General features: G+C 56.2%; 2 protein-coding genes across 10 annotated transcripts; both read left to right on the top strand.

The window, feature by feature from the left end:
* Positions 1-849: 849 nt before the first annotated feature.
* Positions 850-10,165, top strand: LOC115338984 (zinc finger protein 436-like). Of its 9 annotated transcripts, none has more exons than XM_041122394.1 (6): positions 854-897; positions 1,927-2,016; positions 2,316-2,574; positions 3,737-3,857; positions 5,733-5,849; positions 6,074-10,165. In XM_041122394.1, the coding sequence occupies exons 3-6, from the start codon at positions 2,332-2,334 to the stop codon at positions 6,604-6,606; spliced, it is 1,014 nt and encodes a 337-aa protein (XP_040978328.1). In that variant the 5' UTR covers positions 854-897; positions 1,927-2,016; positions 2,316-2,331; the 3' UTR covers positions 6,607-10,165. The 9 variants fall into 9 exon arrangements, with proteins under 9 accessions (XP_029864040.1, XP_029864039.1, XP_040978328.1 ...); XM_041122395.1 differs by having other exon boundaries at positions 864-893; XM_030008180.1 differs by having other exon boundaries at positions 850-893; positions 1,927-2,574.
* Positions 10,166-14,032: 3,867 nt separating this feature from the next.
* LOC115338971 (zinc finger protein 282-like) lies at positions 14,033-18,848 on the top strand. Its single transcript, XM_030008145.1, has 7 exons — positions 14,033-14,297; positions 15,447-15,848; positions 15,947-16,073; positions 16,509-16,622; positions 17,218-17,328; positions 17,436-17,555; positions 17,685-18,848. The coding sequence occupies exons 1-7, from the start codon at positions 14,064-14,066 to the stop codon at positions 18,416-18,418; spliced, it is 1,842 nt and encodes a 613-aa protein (XP_029864005.1). The 5' UTR covers positions 14,033-14,063; the 3' UTR covers positions 18,419-18,848.
* Positions 18,849-19,232: the final 384 nt, after the last annotated feature.

Here is a 19,232-nt window from a genome sequence, read left to right as displayed (position 1 = left end):
GCATGTTTCTGCTTAAGTTTTTTTTTTATGCTTTTTTGTTGGCTGGAAGTTTCTTTGTTTTGTTTTGTTTTTTTTTTAATTAAAATTGTTTGAGAAATGCCAGGGGTTATTTTACAGGGGGAGGAGGAAAGATGAGCGAGGTTGAAGCAAGGGGAGAAACTCGGGGTCTGCTGTCCCCCGGTCCCCCGTTCTCCAGGCAGGTCTTTGCTTTAGAAGAGGTGGCAATAACCGACAGCACCGGAGGGGTTTCCCTCCGGCCTGGGGTCAGCCCGCACTCCGCGCCGGGGCATCCCCCTTTCTCCACGCCCGCCACTCCTCCATCAGGAGGGCCCGGGCCTGCACCCTCTCCCGCTGCGGGCAGCCGGACCCCGGCCTTTGCGGCGGACCCGCTTCCCGGGAGCTCCCCCCGTCCCCCGCGCGCGTTTGCCGGCGCCTCACCGCCCCGTTCTCCCGGCCAGGCCCCGCCGCGGCGGGAAGCGCTTCGGGCCGGGCCGCGCTGCGGCCGCCGCGGCTCCGCCGTTGCTATGACGACGAGAAGGCGCGGGCTCTCCTAATGCCTCCCGCCTCCCTTCCCGTGAGGTGGCGCTCGCCTCTTCCAATCAGCGTCTTGTTGCTTCCTTTTGCTGGCCAATGGGAATGAACGTGTCTGCCCAACCCTCCTCGTGGAGGCCGCCGCGCCGCACGTGCCCGTGGTGACTGGCTGCCGCCGGGCCGCGCGCGCCAACGGGAGGGCGGGGGCCAAGCGGCGGCCGGCCAATAGCGAGGGGAAATCATCCGGCCCGCCCCGCCCAGGGCTGGCGGCGCGTGGCGGCCGGCGCCCCGCCTGATTGGCTGTTGCCCGGGCGAAGGGGCGGGGCGTGGGGCAGTACGGAGGAAGATGGCGGTCCGGCGTGGTCGGTGAGCGGCCCCGGGGGCGGGAGAGGGGGGGCGTCTGACCGTCCCGCGGGGCTCGGGGCCTCCCGGGGAGACAGGGGTGTCCCCCGGGCCGCCGGAGAGGCCTGTGTCCCGCTGCGGTTCCCCGGGCGCTGGAACGGGCTGTGCAGGTCACCGGGGCCCGTCGTACGGGACGTGGGGCCGGGTCCTGCCTCGGCCCGCGGTCCCGCGGCTGAGGGCTGCGGGGGTAAGGCGCAGGGACTGGGGGGATGCGGAGGGGATGGCAGTAGGGCTGCTGCTGCTCTCGGGTGAAGGGAGGGGTGCCCGGTTTTCCTCCAGTGTCAGCTTAACAGAGCTCGGGGGTCGGCCCTGGGGGAAGTAACGACCTCCTCCTGCCCCGCCGGACACTGGTGGGTGGGAGTTGGGAGTGAGTGGGGTCCACAGCAGGGCTCCACGTTGGCAGAATGCCCTGGGGCAGAGGTGCCCGATTTTCTCCTACGTTCGATACCAGAATGGGTCGTGAACCATAAACATTCCCAAAAGCGCAGTGTGATGGTGAGAGCGGTTGCAAGCGTTAGGTCTGGGTCATGCTTGTTTCCAGAAACCTTCCCCGTGTGCTCTGCAGATCCCTTTCTCTTTCTGGGTTCTTTTTGCGGGTGCGTGCCCTGATGATTGCTATCACCATCCCTTTCTAGCAGTGCCTCTTTGTGGTTTTCTCCTCTTTTCAATGTGCCTGTCCATGGATCTCCTCTCCGACTGGCATCCCTGAGGCTCACCTCCTCCAGCATGCGGCCAATACGATGGGAGAGTCCTTGTTCAAACCCCACGTATAAACCCAAGTCTTCATTTCTGGAAGTTATTTGGCTATCACTCTTTTGTTGCTGCCTTCTGAATAACTGTATAATAAGCTTTGTTGTGGAGCGTGGGAGGATTCCTCACAGATACGCAAATTAATGAAGTGTATATATATGTGTATATAGCGGAAGTTACTTTAAATGTAAGTTTGCATAGTAATGGCCCATTAAGGTGATTTTAAAGATTTTTGCCTTCCAGATTGTATGCTGTCGCTTTGAAGCGGGGAAGTTGCGTGCTGTGAAAGGGGGACCTGGCTCCTCCACTCTGTGTGCTGCAGACATCAGCTGTGAGCTCTGTGTCTCTGGCAGTGAAGTTCAGCACCGTGTTTCACTTCTTCGTGACCTCAGCTCTCTCTGTCTTTCAAAAACATGCTTTGTCTTGAGACGTTTAGGCCTGTTCAATACTAAAGTTGATTAGAAACTCTTTAAACCCTCCTCCTGGCACATTATTTCTTGATTTGTTTCTGCTTCCCATTTTACGATGGTTTATTGCTCGGCGCTGAACTGCCAAAATGCCACCAGCGGGGTGTACAAGAACAGTACCGTTACTTTCTATGGCTTTCCTTTACAAAATAAACCTCTCTTGAAGCAGTGGATCCAGAACATGGGCCGGGACATGGGAACACCGTCCAAGCATCAGCGACTGTGTTCGAAGCATTTTGAGGACAGTTCTTTTGAAATTGACCCCTTAAAAATTAGAAAAAACAGACGTCTGCTGAAAGAAGCTGTTCCCAAAAAATTCATTTTGGGGGAAGATGGAAACTGGCTTGTTGGCACACCCCGAAGTTTCTGTGGCGGGACAAATAATAAAACTCGAAAACGAATCCAGAACCCGGAGCACTCGAGGGTAATTAAGATGTTTGCTATTGTATTTACTTCCCTTAAATTAAAGGAACATTTGCATGTAAAGTACTTCAAGGAAGCAGCAGTAGGTGAAACGTGCTACATAGCGGTAAAATGTTGCCAGTGACGCAGCGGGTTTCGTTTTTCTCCCTGACATTGCAGAGTGTGGAGGTGGCATTGGGAGGTTGGTGACTGGGGAAATAAAGGCATTTTGGTGCTCTTTGTGCTTGAATTCCAATTTTATGCCTAAATGTTAGGGAGAAAATCTGTTTGTTGGAAATGCAGTCCCCATTCATGCTGTAAAATGGATTCACTCCCTGCAGACCTGTATTTGTACATGACAGTCCTCATGCTTGGAAAAATTTCCTTCAGAGTCACTGAGATGATTTGTTGGTGGCACAGTGCCCATGGCGTGGGTGTTTGGGGCTGAGACAAAGGCTTAACTTCTGCTCAACCTTCTCCCCTGTGTATTTAATTTGGATTGTGATCCCATCTAGTGACAAATTAATGAAACTTAATTATTTCTCTTGGCAGCAGATTTGTACAATTGAGTTTATACATGATGCAAGCTGCAAAATGTCTGAACCAGTGAGATGTGCATTAGATTGCAAGGCAAATTAAAACACATTCAAAGGCAAGCATGTACAAACATGGTACTCTGTAGATATAAAGTACAGATACAAAGTATGGACATATACATTGCAAAAAATGCAGCATTCATCTCTCAGTATTTGTAGGGCTTGACTTTTTGTTTGTGTTAACTTTTATTATTAGGGAAGAACTCTCACAGCCAGATCTGAGACTGTGGCACTGCCTCAGGGCTTATTTAAAATGCACTCCTGAGTATTTTCTGGTTTTCGGTGAAAGGAAGAGCCAAATTCCTTGATGGGGCTGGGTATTGATGGTGACCAGAGATTTCTTTTACCGCTCTAATTTTTGACTCAGTTGTTCTAAAAAGTCATTGTTTCAGTTGAGTCACATAATTTTAAAGTAATTTTACTCGTTCTGAGCTACATACAGTAGAATATTTATATACAAAGTCCTTAGTATGCTGGTTGTATGTAACATGGGCATTGCTAGAAACAGTTGGCCAGTGACTGCTTGTTTAATACTGTTTGAAAAAGAGGACTCTCCAATGGTGCTGACTATTGAACACTTTGTTTTAGGTCCCTGGGACATTTGATAATGCTGCAGCGCAGGAGGGGAAGGACTTGGAAGACTGGCAGAAAGAACTTTACAAGAAAGTGATAAAGGAGAGTTATGAATCTTTAACCACATTGGGTAAAGGTTAGTTTTCCCTTTCTCACTGAAGGCTAACAGATCTGTGCTGTTTCTGGCCTGGCACTTCTCAGTCACTCCCCAAATCCCTTGATTTCTAGTGGATTAATCTTTAGATACTTCTGAATCTTTGTGAGAGACGATAAGCTCCACAATCTTTCCTTTAAATACTGAAGGACAGTCACTTCTCTAAAGCTTCAATGCTGCTGCCTCCCTGCACTCTGTTGATGTCAGATACTCAAGCTGTGCGTGTAGGTGATACCTTGTCTGCGTGATACGGGTAGAATAATGGAGAGTGAAAGGCTCTCCCTGACAGAGGGGTTTAGGATCTCTGATGGTGCCCCAGTAATGCATGTGCTAACTAAAACAAGAACAAAGGAGGGTGCAAAAGGTTTAGATGCACAGGCTAAGGAGCTGCAATGATGTACGGTATCGTGAATCCTGTGGACTTGTTAATTATAGTTAAGTTTGATACTGGAGCAGGTTGCCCAGAAAAGCTGTGGATGCCCCATCGTTGGAGGTGTTCAAGGCCAGGTTGGATGGGGCTTTGAGCAACCTGGTCTAGTGGAAGGTGTCCCTGCCCATGGCAGGGGGGTTGGAACTAGGTGATCCTTCAGGTCCCTTCCAGCCCAAACCGTTCTAGGATTCTAGTTGTGAGTATTTTCATTATCCCCCAATCCTGATGTGTGTGTTGGTTTTCGTGATTCAGTAAAGAGTGTTGGAACTATTTTGATGCAGAAATATTAAATAACAGAAATGATGCGCTAGAAAATTAAGTCTTGCTGGTTGGTTTTAAGTGCCCAACTACACATTTGTTTGAAGTTTTTTTTGTTGTTGTTTTTTTTTTTAATGTGAAGGTAAGAGCTTCCACTGGCTCCTTGGCTTTCAGGTGATTCCTTGGATTAATAGAAGAAGAACCTATGGCAATTAGGGGCTAAAAGTGCCTTTACTTGTCCTCTGGACTGGGAGGAGCAGAAGCGCTGTGAACCCCAGGAGCCTCAGTTGTCACATACTCTAGTTTGTGCTTTCTGACACTCTGCAGTTCTGTTTAAGAAACGCTGATTTAGCCTAACCTCATTCTGTTGCTACTGATCACTTTCAAATTTGAAATTAAATGAAATAATGAGGCAATGTAATTCCACTTTTTTTTTATTCTTTACATGCCTTTTATTTTTTTTACAGTAGAAAAGCTAGAGTCTGCAGACAGCTGCCTCTATTTTTTGTACAGCTCTGATCTGTTAAAAAAGTATGTGCTGTGCATTGCATGAGGAGGGATTAGCTGGGGGAAAATAAGTTCATGTATCAGAAAGCCAGTCAGGACTGAATCATAACATACAGCACCAGACAGCTGAATTAGGCTGCAATCAATTCAAGACCTTCCACTTTTGAACATTTAACTTTTCAACCTTTTGGATATAATTTCTGGAATATTTAAAAAAATGGGAAGACAAATACTGCTTGCCTGCTTTGCAGCCACTGTCTCTAGATGCCAGAGCAGCTGCATTTGCTGTCACCTCCTCATCAGACCTTTCCCCGGAGTAAAAGAGATGTGCTTTTAGACAGTGGGTTATGCAGGTATTTGCTAGAAAACGGCATCACAAACTCTTTGCTTATAGTTCTAGGAACAACTAGAAAAATGTTCTTTGAGAAAGCAAAAGGCAGTATTCTTCTTGTAAATTAACAAAAATGAGTCATGTTACAAAACAAGGGCATAAGTGAACTACAGGGCTCAGAGACTTAAAGTGAACAGGCTGACAAAAAGCTATCTTCAGGACTGGTCTTTCTGCAACATATCCTTTGTCTGCCTAAGTAGGTTAGGAAATATCTTTGTAATAATGGGAAAAAAATCCGAGGAAAATAATAAACCATCATTTCCATGTTCAGTTCCTTGTGCAGACTATGCTGTTCCCAAAAGCAATATCCAGCCAAAAGAAGTGCTGCATGTGAAGGATCAACAGCAGGATTTTGAGGAAAAGGCGATTCCTGCAAGTCTTGGCGCAGGTGCGTGGTGGCCTGAGACTCATCAGAAATTAAACTGGCAACACGTTGAAACTGCATGGGCTTGTAGGATTAGAGGGAGGGGGTATTCTAGTGCACCCCTGCTTTTTTACCCAAAACCTTTTCTTTGTACGGATGTAACCATAGTGAATCAGGAATTGTTTTTCTTTGGAGGTTTATGTTGTACCACGTCAGTAAAGGGAATGTTTGGAATCTTTCTGTTCCAGGCTGTGGTGGTGCTGTGATCAGATCTGAGTTCCAGAGTCACGCAAAGAGTACAGAAAATACAGAACTGCATGGATCATTCTCAGGAGGATCCCGAGACCTGACTTGCCAAATTTCGGACAAGGGGGTAACATCTGAAAGTCATCAGAATTCAGCAACACATCAGGCAAATCCAACGGGAAACAGAAGAGGTAACAGCTCTTTTGAGGAAGGAGAACCTAATGAATTCAAAGAGATTTTTTTTTATCAGCAAACCCATACAGGAGAAAGGCTGTATCTGTGTACAGAGTGTCAGAAGACTTTTAAATTGAAAATTGGACTTCTAAAACATAAGCAAATTCACACTAAAAAGAATCAGGTATCATCATACATCTGCACAGACTGCGGTAGAAACTTTCGTCGCCATGCGGACTTGATTCGCCACCAGAGAACTCACACAGGAGAGAGGCCTTACAAGTGTACAGAATGTGAAAAAAGTTTTATGGAAAAAGCGAGACTCACTAATCACTTGCGAACTCATAACATATACACGTAATCGGTGTGCCAAAAGCTTTCCTGGGATAGATATTTCCATTCAGTTATCAAAAAATCCCTCTCCATCCGGAGATGATGGCTTACAGTCATATATTGATTATAGGAGAAGCTTTAGGATAAGACAGTTTTACTAAACTGAATCAAATTCAGGCATGAAAGGCATCTGGTTGGTGCCAGCCTAACAGTCATTGATTAGGACCTGATTTTAATTAGAAGCTAGATGATTCATATGTGGGAGGAGGAGTTGTATAGAGCAGTGCTGACTGTACGAAAAGCATTATTAAAAAACTCTTCTGGCGCACCGGACAGCATGCGCTAGAGAATGTCCGTGTTAATGCAGAAAAATGCTGGAAGTTTTTCAGGTATGAGAAGACTGAGGAAATGTCACGATCAGAACAGGATTGTCCACAGAGCTATAAGCAGGAAATGGAGCTTCTAAGAGCGTAGGTTAAGGTGAATGGTTGGGTTTGATGTAAAAATAGCAACAAAAAAAAGTTAGTTCAGCAGTTACAGTCATAGGACAGCAGTGGTGGCAGTGAAAGCACTGTCACATGGAAATAATGACCAGAATCAGTTGCCTCAAACATCTATTTACTGGGGGTTTCATTTCTGAGACTCTGAAAAAGAGCTTGGGTGTATTCTTAATGTATGTGCAAGGTATAGGTAACATTATAAGCTAAAAAGAAAGCAGTGGCTTCAGCTGCAGGGACAAGATCAGCAGACAGGAGGGGAGTCCTGCAGAGACAGCATTTATAGATCACGCATCTTCTCTCCACAGGCTGGTGATACTCAGCGTTTTTGCTTATTCCAGTCGAGTGCAAAGATTAAAAAATTGTGTTGCCTCCCGTTCGAGCACCTGCTTTGCAGTGAGCCCGTGAGTGAAGTCGATGTCCTCAGCTTCCTGGGAGAAGTAGAGCAAGAAAAAGCTGGTGCCGTGGTGGAGTTTGATAAGTTCTGAAAAGGATTGGGGGAATACACTTGGCCCCAAGGGATCCCTGCCCCGTCCCAAATATGGCAGTAATGTCCAGAAAACTCTTTTATCACTGGCTTCTCATTATTTCTTTCTCATAAATTGCCCTGGGGACGGCTTTTGTTTTATTCTTCTCCCATGCAGCTTAATGCCTTAGTGGTCACAAGTATGCTGTGTGCTCCTGAATGAGGATTCTTTGGAGCAAGGTGAATCCTTGTGGAGCAAATCCTGTAAAACACCATCCTACCAAAACTGCAGTTCCCTCTGTGAAACAGTCGAAGAACACTTGAATAGCGGGGCTGAGTCTGGCGTGTGGTCACACGCCTGCAGTGGTTCATTCAGGAGCCGCTGAAAGTAAATCTTGGATGAAAGACCTTGCGTAGGAAGCTCTGCCTCCTTCCCCCACTTGCAAGCACAGAGCTAAGGAGCATCCGACCAGGCAGCAGTGGTCGCTTAAATCTGAGATTTTGTTTGCACTGAAATACAAATAATCACCTTGTTTAGACGTTTAAGTGGATACAGAGATTAAATGGACTTAGAGATAGAAAGCCATGCAGGCAGTGTAGCTACCCAAAATGACGACAGTGTGTAGCGTTTCACTTGCTCAAAATGCTGAGCGAAGCTTAAACAACAAAATTAAGCAAGAACGTTGGAAGTGGTTCAGTAATAAAACTAGGTGTCTCCCATGTGAGGAGCATCGAAGGGCTAGCTCCTCAGGTTAGCAGCGGGCATGGTGAGGGCGAACAGCTACAGGAGTTGTGATTGCTGTAATGCATATTCAGTGGTCCTGTTTTTACAGTAAAAGTTCAGATGTGCAGGGGAAATCCAGAGTCAGACCCTATGGAAATGACTTGTGTCCTGAGAAATAAGTGACAGAAGAACCGAGAAGAGATGCTGTATCTATGATTTGGTGAAAACTTTTGCGTCAGTTTTCTTTTGTCTCTAAGCAGAAGGGCTCTGGTGTGGCAGGTGGATTTCTCCCAACATCCTGACCCTCTCACCTGAAACTCAGAGCACACGCAGGGAGAAATGCAACTTCTTACGGCATCTCACTGCACCGGCTTGGTGAGGTGTTCTCTGCTTAAAGAGTGCGGAGATGTTAATCCAGCTTAAAAAAAGATAAGCTTTGTTGGTTTTGGTTTTAATATAGACCCTCCTTCCCGTTCCACTAATGCTGGTAGGAATTTTGCCTTGATTGAGCCTCGGCTTAGCCCAGAATGATTAAACAAATAGTTTATGCGCGAGAGTAATTGTTCCCTCTACATGTTGCTGTTACACTGTTATAAAGTTCAAAAATAGTTATTTCTGAAGCTGTATTTAAACATTGTGTTTCCAGTCTCCATGGAAAAATAACACTAAAACGTAAAACATTAAAGATTTATGCCCGGTGCTAAGGGATGTGAAACATTAATGCACAGAGGTTACCGGGGGCATTTCTGTTCCTTCTATATCCAAGGAGCAATTCACTGTAGAGCAAAGCAGCCTGTTTTCAAGAAGACCTGAGAGGTATGATGCCCTCCTGTGGGTCCCCTTTTACTGGGCAGGACATCTCATCGGGTATCTTGTGTTCTGATGCAGCATTGTCCCCCTTGTCACCATACCTAAATAACCTGTGTGATGAATGTGCTGCTTAAATTTAAAAAGAATAAAAAAAAAAAAAAAAAAAGAAGTAGCATAAGGTAAGCATCAGAAAGCACAGCAAGGTAAAACAGTTATTCCAGTCCAAAGCTCAGGCTAAGGGAGAACAGGAGAAACGTGACTGAAGTGAGGTAAAAATTGGGTAACTGTTACTTGGTATCTGCTGGGGTACTTGGGACGTTGAGGTGGGTAACAAGTAGAAGGGTTGTAGAAACTGGCCATTCCTTGCCCGAGTCTTTTCCCAGGAATGTGCATGGAAATTTTGAGATTCTCTGAATTCCTCTCTAGGAAATTCAATTCTTTTGTGCAGGGAGAGTAAGAGTTTTTCATAGACAATGTTATTTAGTGAGATACCTAAGCTGAGAATCCGTGTGCTTGCCTTGAGAAATAATGTTCCTGCATTGGGAAATACAAACAACTGCATAAAATCTTTGGTTTGTGCAGTCAGAGGAAAAAAGCCAGATCTTTAGCAAGATGGAAATTCTCTTTAAAAGAAAACCTAACACATTTATTTATTTCTTTTTAAAAAGCTTTAGGTCATGTTTAATCTGCAAATGTTAAACTTGCCCTGCCATGTACCACCTTGTCAGGAGCAGCGGTAACAGAAACATGTCTGAGAATAAAGCATTTTTAGTTTTAAGAGCCCCTACATTCTCTAACCGGTAGAAATAAGGTCAGGATGTGGCATGTGAGGCTTTTCTGCCCTTTCTCTTTTAATTAGGCTTTATGGATTGCCGTCTGAAGTGTCCTCTCCCATTCTGTTCTCTGCAATTTGCAAACTGAGAGGTCTGGCATTTCATGATTAATGTTGATAAAAGATTATTTCTTTTTAAAGTTTCTCTGTACTTGTCTCTCTCATCCTTCAGATGAAGGGTCTCATCTTGCATGTTCGATTGGTGCCTTGTGAGTTGCCAGTGCTGCCGTGATGCAAATAAACACAAAACTACAGCAACTGAGGTCTTGTACAAGCACTTTCTGGGAGGAGATTGTCTTCCCTTCTCGATGTGGCTTTTTAGTAAAAGCAATCAAAAAAAGAAGCCCTTTCCCAGAAAACTCTGTCTGCTTTTGCATGGGTTTGGCCTTATCATGTTTATTATGCATAATTTTTCTTGTCTCCTCCTTTTCTTTCCTCCTTTTCTTTCCTCCTTTTCTTTCCTCTTTTTTATCATATCCCATCCCATCCCAAGCAGATCCAGGCTGTGCCCACGTGTTGCATTCCCCAGGTGCTTCCCGTTGCCCCAGTTTGGAAGCAGAACTGGAAATGGTTTCACAGAGGTTGCTGGGGAGACATCAAGTGAAACCAGTAGGCAGTGCGTTGAAAGCAAAGGGAAGGCGGTGGTTCTTTAAGCAGCGGTTAGTTATGCCGGTGACATCTGTGCAGCAAGATGCTGCGGGTGCAGGGACTTTACGCCGGTTCAGAATCGGCTGGATAAATTCCCAGAAGGAAAAAAAAGGTAGAAACTCTTAAATACAGAGATGCCACTTCTGGCTCGGGATGCCCCTGAGCTGCAGGGTGGTGGAGAGGCTTCAACATCGGTCCCGCACCCTCGGTGCGGTCTTAGGCCCTTCCGAGGCGACGCCTGAGCTGCTCCTGGGCCAGGGCTGAGCCCAGCTCGATCTTGGACCTGACCTGCTGCCGCTGGTCTTGTGGAGTCAGATCCTTGTGGGACCTTTCAGGTGCCCGCGGAGGGACGTGGGGGAGAGGATTCGGGGAGCGAGCGGCGGCGCGTACGGGCTGTGCGGGTGCAGCGTCCACCTCGAGGGAGCCCCGGGTCCATGGTGGCAAGCGGGCAGCTCTTCAGCTGTCAACCCCAAAACGGGCAAAACTCACCCAATCCTGGAGACGCTCGGCACGCTCCGGCGTGGAACGTGGCATCACAGCCCAGGCGTCCTGCACCGCTGTCAGCCCTCAGAGCCCCGGCAGGAGAGGATGCATCCTCCCGGGCCGGGCTGCAGCTTGGTCCACGCAGGGGGGATGATTCCTCTGTCCCCCAATGGCTGGATCCTGCGGGATACTCCTCACTCCAGCACCCTTCGCTCCTCCTGAAGGGGCAAAGCAGCTTTTAGTTCCCTGCAAAGAGCGGGGTCTTGAGCAAATGCTGTCCTGGGTGATCAAAGCTTCCCCCAGGGGGGCTTGGCATTCCTGGGAAAATATTACCTGCGTGGTAAGAGACATTTGAAAAATCTCAGGGATAAAACAAGCAAACGCTGCCTGAGCTGACACCAGCCGAGAAAGAGAAACCCCCAGGTCCCAGTAGGTATTTTACATTGCTTCCCAGTGTCCCCAGCACAGGAACTCTCAGTCCACTCTGGCAGCAGATGAGCACCGGCTCAGCACCAGCTCTGGGCGCAGGGATTCTCCGACCCGGGTGAGCCATCACGGGCAGCGCTGCCTGCTGCTGCGTGGCTCTTGATTTAACCTGCAGTTTTATACAGCGCAGGAGCAACTGTAACCTCAAATCTCACCAAAACCATGTGCCAGCAAGAGGTCTTGTGGGAGGAGAGGCTACAATGAGGGGATCACTGCCCTGGGCAAGGGGTGCTGGGTGCCCCAGCCCCCCCGCACCGTCCTTCTGTGGGGTCCAGTGAGCCTTTTTGCCTTACCTGGTGGGTGTCCTTAAACATGGCAGGGGAAACTCGGAGCAGATGCAAGAGACACAAACCTGCTGTGAGCAGAGAGGGACACAGCGGGTCCTTCCTCTCACCCGTCACCAGAAGGGCTTGGTTTCATACCCTGGTCTCCAAGGGTCACTGACACCAAACGGCCTGAAGCAGGTTTTATGGAGACACGGGTTTTGGTGGGTTCCATTTTACTCTGCTGCATACAGCCAAAGGACCTTGGTTTGGTAGCTGCCAGGTGTCCGAAACCGCTGCCGGCAATGGTGACTTCATGGGTCCCTGTTGTCTCCTGTACATCAAGGCATCAGTTTTGCATCATTCATCACCAGCCCTGGTGTGTGCCCGCTCCCCATGAGCAAGGACCTGCTGCCTGGAGCTGGTGAGAAGGTGGGAGAGCAGCCGATCCCCATCCCCACCCGGCAGGGACAGCCGTGCCCTTCGGCAGGAGCTGGTTCCTTCCCACCCGGAGCTGCTGGGTGTGAGGGAATGATGGGGAGCTAAAAAAAAAAAAAAAAAAATCCCACCAAACAGTAAACTGCCATTATTTGCTGGTTTCCCAAAGAAACGGGGCTTCCGTGACTCTGCCGTGTCTGTCTGCTGGTCCCCATTGCCAAACGCTGTCCCCTGGAGCCCTCCTGGTCGCCGGCGGCTGTGCCAGAGGCGCTGTGTACCGAGGGCCAGGCGAGGGGATGCAGATGAATCCCGGTGCCTTTGGGACCGTGGTGGAGAGGGCAGTGCTGGACGGGTGGCAGCTCTGTGCACCTGAGCTGGGTTTTTTTTTTTTTTTTTTTAGTTTGTCGAAGACCCTAATTTCCCACCCCCTCCCCTGAATTGCACAGAGAGAACGAGGTCCCCTAAAGCTGCTTTCAGCGGTTCTCTTTGGGGTCCCTGTCCTGCATCCCCCAACTTTCTTTGCTCCCCGGCCCCCATGGGGCATCACCAGCTGCCCAACAGCTCACACCTTGGGCTGAGTCTGGACCCCTGGTTCCAGGCGACACCCTCGTCCCCCAGTCCAGGGCAGGAGCCGGAGAGCCCTCCTCCTGCCCCGGGCACCAGTGGGTACCAGCTGCCCCAGCTGGGCCCTGGGTGCCGGGAGGGCTGCGGCTGTGGGAGCCCCCAGGGCGCTGGGCCATGGGGCAGGGGCACGGCGTGTTTTAGGGGGACCAGGGTGTCCCAGCTGGGGGATGCAGCGCTGGAAGGGATGCAGGAGGGATCACATCCTCAAGCGAAATGGCTGCTCGGGCTCCTGTGACGCCTGCTCGGTCCGTTAACCCTTCTTGTCCCACTGCCCTCTCTGCCCGGAGGCTGGGGCTGTCCCGGTCCATGTCCTGCAGAGGGGACCCCCCGCCATGGCCCACCCATACGGACCATGGGGCACCCAGCTGCTGGAGGAGCTTTTCCCGGGAGATTTCCGTGACAGCAGGACCATAATGCTTTTCCCTGGTCTCCCACCACCACCAGGCCCTGGTGCTATTAGACCAAAGGGTCCCAGGGTTGAGGTGAGGGCACGGGGGGTCCCCAAACCTGGGGTCCCCCCAAACCGAAGTGCATCCCCACACGTGAGTCCCCTCTCCATCTCTGGCTGGCATGGGGGTCCCGGTGTGGATGGCTGCGGTGCTCACCCCACGGCCCTGGGCTCACGGACCTCTGGTACCACCGGCTGTTTGCTGGAGGGAGAAGGGGGGTCCCAGCAGCACAGCCCGGGGGGGGGGGCAGGGAGAGACACCCCCTTCCCCAGCCCCAACCTGCCACCTGTGGGGCTGAGACCCCGGGGTGCCGGCGGGGATGGGGTGCCCGGCGGAGCGGGGCTGAGCGGGGGCTTTGGCCTGGGGGCACCCACTGGGCTCGGGGCTGGCGCTGATACTGGAGCCGGGGCCGATGCTGGTGCCGGGGCTCGGTGCCGGTACCGGCGGTGATGCTGGTGCCGATGTCAGCACCGGCGTCGGTGCCCGGGCTCGGCGCTGGTGCCAATGCCCATACCGGTGCCGACACCGGTGCCGACGCCGATACTGGTGCCGGCGCTGATGCGGAGCTGATACCGGTACCGACGCTGATGCCGATACCGGTGCTGGGGCTCGGTACGGGTGCCGGTGGCGGGGCGGCCGGGGCTGCCGGTGCCGGTGCCGGTGCCGGTGGCGGGGCGGCCGGGGCTGCCGGTGCCGGTAGGCGGCAGTGCTCCGCGCTCGGCGCCGCTCCCCCCCGCCCGCCGCCGCGAAGCCCGGAGGAGGCGGATGCAATTCCCCGGCTGCCCCTGGCTCCTCGGCGGGGCGGCGGGGCCCGGCCCGCAGCGCGCAGGCACCGACAGCGGTCCCGGCCCCGGCCCCGGTACCGGCCCCGGCCCCGGCGCGGCGGCGGGCGGTAGCGCGGCCCCGCTCCGCTCCGCGCTCTCCCCGCCGCGGCCCGGCCCCAGCCGCCGGGGCCCGGCCCAGCACCGCGGGGCCATGGCCGAATGGGCGCCCGCCCAGGTAAGCGCGGCCCGGGGGAGGGGGGGGGGGGGGGGGGGGCACCGGCACCGGCACCGGAGGCGGAGACGGCCCCGCCCGCCCCGCCGCCGCCCCGGTCCGGCCCGGGCGCCCCGGCCGGGACCCAATCCCCCCCCCCCCCCCCCCCCCCCCGGCACCCCCCAGCCCGGGGAGCCCCGGCGACCCCCTGCGCCCTCCACCCCCGGGCTGCCCGCGGGGGCCCGACCCGGGATGCCCCCGGTGCCCCCGGGATGTCCCCCGTGTGCCCCGGACGGCGGCTGGGCACCGCTGACCCGGGATGCCCCCGGGATGTCCCCGGGCGCTTTCCGACCCGGGATGTCCCCGTGCTCCCGGGATGCTCCGTGCAGGCTCCAGCCCCGGGATGCCCCGGGCGCCTCCGACCGGGGATGCCCGTGTGTCCCCGGGATGTCCCCAGGCTGCCCCGTGCCCCCCCCCCCCGCCTGCTCCCTGCCCACCCGGCCCCATCCTCCTCCCGGTGCGGGGGGGGTCCCTGCCTGGGCAGACCCGGGGAAGCCCCCGCAAGGGGTGGGGGTACGGGGTGCCAGGGTGGGGGGGTCGCTGCCCTGCAGGTCTGGCAGCTGCCCGCACAGCGGGGTGACCTGCCTGGTGCTGGCCGGTGTCCCACGGGGACAGTGACCGCCGCTGACCCCACGGCTGCACCAAAATCCCTTCCCGACCCACCGGCTGAGCGGGTTGCATCCTGTCCACCGCCTCGTCTGCCCCTCGCCGTCCCCTCAGGCCTGCTGCATCTATCCGCCCTGTCCCCTCCCGGAACTCGGAGCGGGCCCCAGCAGCTCCTTCCTCGCCTGGGCAGCACCGACCGCTCCGGGGGCCAAATCCTGCCCGTCCAAGTCGTTAGCAGGGGGTGGGCACGGCGGCGGCTGTCGGGCAGGACCCCAAAGGTGCCCGGGGTGGGGAGGGCCCTTCCCACAGCCCGCGCAGGCAGGGCGAGGGTGGCGGTGAGCATCGCACGCGGGGGGTTCCTCGGCGAGGTGCGGTGGGCACCGGCGGCCAAAAGCCCCCAAAACGGAGGGGGAGCGGTGCCCGCTGCAGGGCCAGGGGCTCCGGGCATGACCCGGGGTGGGGGATGACCGTGGGCCCCCTCCCACCCGCACCCTTCCCACGGCCCAGGTGCAGGAGTGGAACGTGGAGGCTCCCCACCTGATGCCGCTGCAGCCGCCGCTGCTGCCGGAACGGGCGCACGTGCGGGAGGCGCAGCTCCACTCCGCCGAGGCCTCGCTCTGGACCGTGGTGGCCACGGTGCAGGCGATGGAGAGGAAGATCGACCTCCTCGCCACCCGCCTGCTCAGCCTGGAGGGTCGGTCCGGCACGGCCGAGAAGAAGCTTCTGGACTGCGAGAAGACGACCATGGAGTTTGGGAACCAGCTGGAGAGCAAGTGGGCCGTGCTGGGCACCCTCATCCAGGAGTACGGGCTGCTCCAGCGGCGCCTGGAGAATGTGGAGAACCTGCTGAAGAACAGGAATTTCTGGGTGCTGCGGCTGCCCCCTGGCCCCCGGGGCGAGGTCCCCAAGGTAATGGCTCCTGGGGGGCGGCTGTGGGCCGGGTGGGGGGACCCTCGGCTCCCCTGGGGAGCGGGCGCCGCTGAGCTGCCGGGGGCTTGTCGCTGCAGGTGCCGGTGACGTTTGTTGACATTGCCGTCTACTTCTCGGCGGAGGAGTGGAAGAATTTGGAGGAGTGGCAGAAAGAGCTGTACAATAACCTGGTGAAGGAGAACTATGAGTCTTTGATCTCCCTGGGTAAACATCCCTTTTCGCCCCTTTCCCGGCACGCTGGGGTGATGGCTGCGTGTCCCCGGAGGGTCCCAGGCGTGGGCGCCCTGGTCGCCCGCGAGCGGTCGGTGGTGGCACACGCCGTGGCTCTGGGACCTCCCGTTTCGGAGGGAACCCTCTGCGCCTCGTGCTGTGTGCGTGGGGACGGGATGATGTGCTGTGCCATGCCGGTGCTGCCGCGTGGGGCAGCTGGGTAGCTGGAGCGGGTCTTCGTCCCCCAGAATTGAGGGCCTGAGCATCTACGCTGCGCGGGCCTCCCGGCACGGAGCTCCTACCAAATTTAGGCAGGTTCTCCGCCAGGAGAGATGCCAGGGCCTGATGTCCCCCCACCTCTTGGCGATGGTGAAGGTTGGGCGGGCGCAGCCCCGCCGCCGGTGCCAGCCATGCTGTCTCCCCGTGCAGACGGTGCCCTCCCCAGAAGCGAGGCGCAGCCCCGCAGCGAGCGCGGGGAGGGACCCTGCGTCCCCGAGCAGAGGGAGCTGGAGCAGAGGGAGCTGCCGCCGGACGCCTGCGCGGGTGAGGCACCGGCCGGGAGCCAGGGCAGTGCCGGGTCCCCCCATCCCCGCTGCCTTCCACCTCGTGTTTCCCCCACCCCGCTGCTCATCCCAGGGACGTCCCAGCCCCCCAGGGCCCAGTTTTCCAGCCGTCCCAGACTGCTCGCCACTGTACAGCCGGGGGCCACCGCGAGTGATCCCGGAAAATCCCCCATGACGTGATGTGCCAGGGGTCTTGGGCATCCGTCGCTGGGAGCTCCGTGTGTCCCCCACCACCACCATGTTGTGTCAGAGCCCATGGGCTGTGTCACCCATCCCCACGGGCTGTCCCATGGTCACCTGTCCCCAAGGGCTGTCCTGCTGTCACACGTCCCCATGGGCTTTCCCAGGGTCACCCACCCCTATGAGCTGTGCCGCGGTCACCCATCCCCAAGGGCTGTGCCGTGGTCACCCGTGCCCACAGCTCCCCCGGGGGTGTTTGATGCCCCATATCTGCTGTGGGACGGGGACGTCCTGCGCGGCCGGAGCCCAGGGGTCCCATACCCCGAGGCGCGTTGGCCGTGGGTCACGCCGGGCGGCCGCATCCTGGCGCCAGCCAAGTCTCTCCTTGTGAACAGAGTCGCTGATCTCCACCTCCGACATCCTGTCCCGGATCAAGCAGGAGGTGGCCTTCGTGGGGGAGCAGCAATTCGCGGAGGAGCGAGGGATGCCGGCGGACCCCTGCGCAGGTGAGCTGTGCCGTGCAGCCGCCGGCTGCCTGACGCCGGCAGCAGCCGCTGCCTTTTGGAGTGCAGGATGCGGCCCCGCTCGGCTGAGTCCCCATCCTTCCCCGCAGGCGCGGACGCCCTGATCACGGCACACGACTTCTTGTCGTGGATCAAGCAGGAGGAAGAACCCTGCGTCCGCGAGCCCTGGGAGCTGCCGGAGAGGGAGATGCTGACGGGTCCCGGTCCTGGTGAGCGATGCCGAGCCCGGCCCCATGGGGCTGGGCGGGGGGGGAGCACCCACCCAGGCTAGGCTGTGGCTCGGGGACATCCCCGGTGTCGCGGGCAGGCACTGACCAGTGCTTTTCCCTCCCCCGCAGCCGGCGAGGGGCTGCTAGTGAAGACGGAGGAGCGGTGCCCCCACGCCGAGCCCCCCGAAGAGGTGGGCTTGCCGGGCGGCTCCGGGGAGCTGCTCTTCCCCGGCGCGGGCTTCGGGAGCCCCGAGGGACAGGCAGCGGTGACGGCGGCGGCGGCGGCAGCTCTGCCGGCGCAGCACAGACTGGGCAAAGCTCCAGGCTCAGAGCCGGGGCCGGGGGCCGAGGCGGCGGGGGTCCCCACCGCGACGCCGGGACCCGCCGAGGAGCGGCCGCACGGCTGCGCCGAGTGCGGGAAGAGCTTCAGCGGGAAGAAGAGCCTGCGGATCCACCAGCGGAGCCACGCGGCCGAGCGCCCCTACCCTTGCGCCGAGTGCGGCAAGAGCTTCAACTGCCACTCGGGGCTGGTGCGGCACCAGATGATCCACCGCGGCGAGCGGCCCTACAAGTGCGCCGAGTGCGGCAAGTGCTACAGCCGCAAGGAGCACCTGCAGAACCACCAGCGGCTGCACACGGGCGAGCGGCCCTTCGCCTGTGCCGCCTGCGGCAAGAGCTTCATCCGCAAGCAGAACCTGCTCAAGCACCAGCGCATCCACACCGGCGAGCGGCCCTACCAGTGCCCGGCCTGCGGCCGCAGCTTCCGCTACAAGGAATCCCTCAAGGATCACCAACGGGTCCACGGGGCTGAAGCGGGACCCCCCCCGCTGCCCACCCCCGGCATCATGCCCCCCGGGGACTAGGGGCCACCCCGCCGCGGACTGACACCCCCCCCCCCGGGACGGGGGCAGGCGCCGGCCACGCAGCTTCCTACCAAATACAGGCGCCCGGCTGAGGCGGGGGGGCGTGGGGGGAGCCCCAGGGGGGGGGGCCGTGCTCCCACAGGTCCCCCCCCACCCGGGGCCGGCCCCCGCCACGGACGGACACTCTTCGGCCCCCCAATGCTCCCCCCCACCAGACAATCTTGCTGCACGGGATGGGGAGCAGCCCCCCGCCGCGTCCCCCTGCCGCCATCCCCCACCCCCCCCACCCCCCCGCCTGCCGCTCTGCTCCCCGGCCCCCGCTGCTTATTTTTACTGCCCCCCCCGCCCCGCGCCGTCCCGCTCTGTACAGTGCTTGGGGTGTAGTTTTGTATGGACGATGCGATACAGAATAAAGTCATGCTGGGCTGCAGCGCCTTCGCCCCCCCCGGCCCTGCGGGGTCCCCCGTGTCCCCGGGGTCCTGCAGCCGTGCTCCTGCCCCGTCCCCGTGGTCCCGCACCCCGGGAAGGCACCGGCAGTGCCTGCAAGGTCAGGGATGGGCAAGGGGGGGGGGGGAATCATGGCAGAGCATGGGGCAGCAGAAACGGGTGCGGGGGCTGCCGGTGTTCCTGGTGTCACCGGCTGCGGTGGTCTTGCGCTGGCAGGGCTGTGCAGAGACCCCCAGAGCGTGGAGCAGCTGAACCCACGGGTGAAACCTTGCAGGGAGAGGGAAGGACGGGCAATGATGCTCCAGGGCACGTGTGTGTGCATGCACACCAGCCGTGGGTGTGCAAGGGCTGCCAGGAGGCAGCCGTG

The sequence above is a fragment of the Aquila chrysaetos genome, chromosome 3 (genome assembly GCF_900496995.4).
Source record: "Aquila chrysaetos chrysaetos chromosome 3, bAquChr1.4, whole genome shotgun sequence".
In the NCBI taxonomy this organism is placed as follows: Eukaryota; Metazoa; Chordata; class Aves; order Accipitriformes; family Accipitridae; genus Aquila; species Aquila chrysaetos.
The sequence above is the reverse complement of the archived record's forward strand: the minus strand, read 5'-3'. Positions and strand labels throughout refer to the sequence as shown.

Bases quoted from the DNA above. Each gene is read 5' to 3' on its own strand.
- LOC115338984 (XM_030008180.1), top strand. From the start codon at position 2,209: ATGGTTTATTGCTCGGCGCTGAACTGCCAAAATGCCACCAGCGGGGTG. The intron at 2,575-3,736 runs GTAATTAAGATG...ACTTTGTTTTAG, and splicing joins AGAACCCGGAGCACTCGAGG to GTCCCTGGGACATTTGATAA. The intron at 5,850-6,073 runs GTGCGTGGTGGC...TTTCTGTTCCAG, and splicing joins TCCTGCAAGTCTTGGCGCAG to GCTGTGGTGGTGCTGTGATC.
- LOC115338971 (XM_030008145.1), top strand. From the start codon at position 14,064: ATGCAATTCCCCGGCTGCCCCTGGCTCCTCGGCGGGGCGGCGGGGCCC. The intron at 15,849-15,946 runs GTAATGGCTCCT...TTGTCGCTGCAG, and splicing joins CCCGGGGCGAGGTCCCCAAG to GTGCCGGTGACGTTTGTTGA. The intron at 17,556-17,684 runs GTGAGCGATGCC...CCTCCCCCGCAG, and splicing joins GCTGACGGGTCCCGGTCCTG to CCGGCGAGGGGCTGCTAGTG.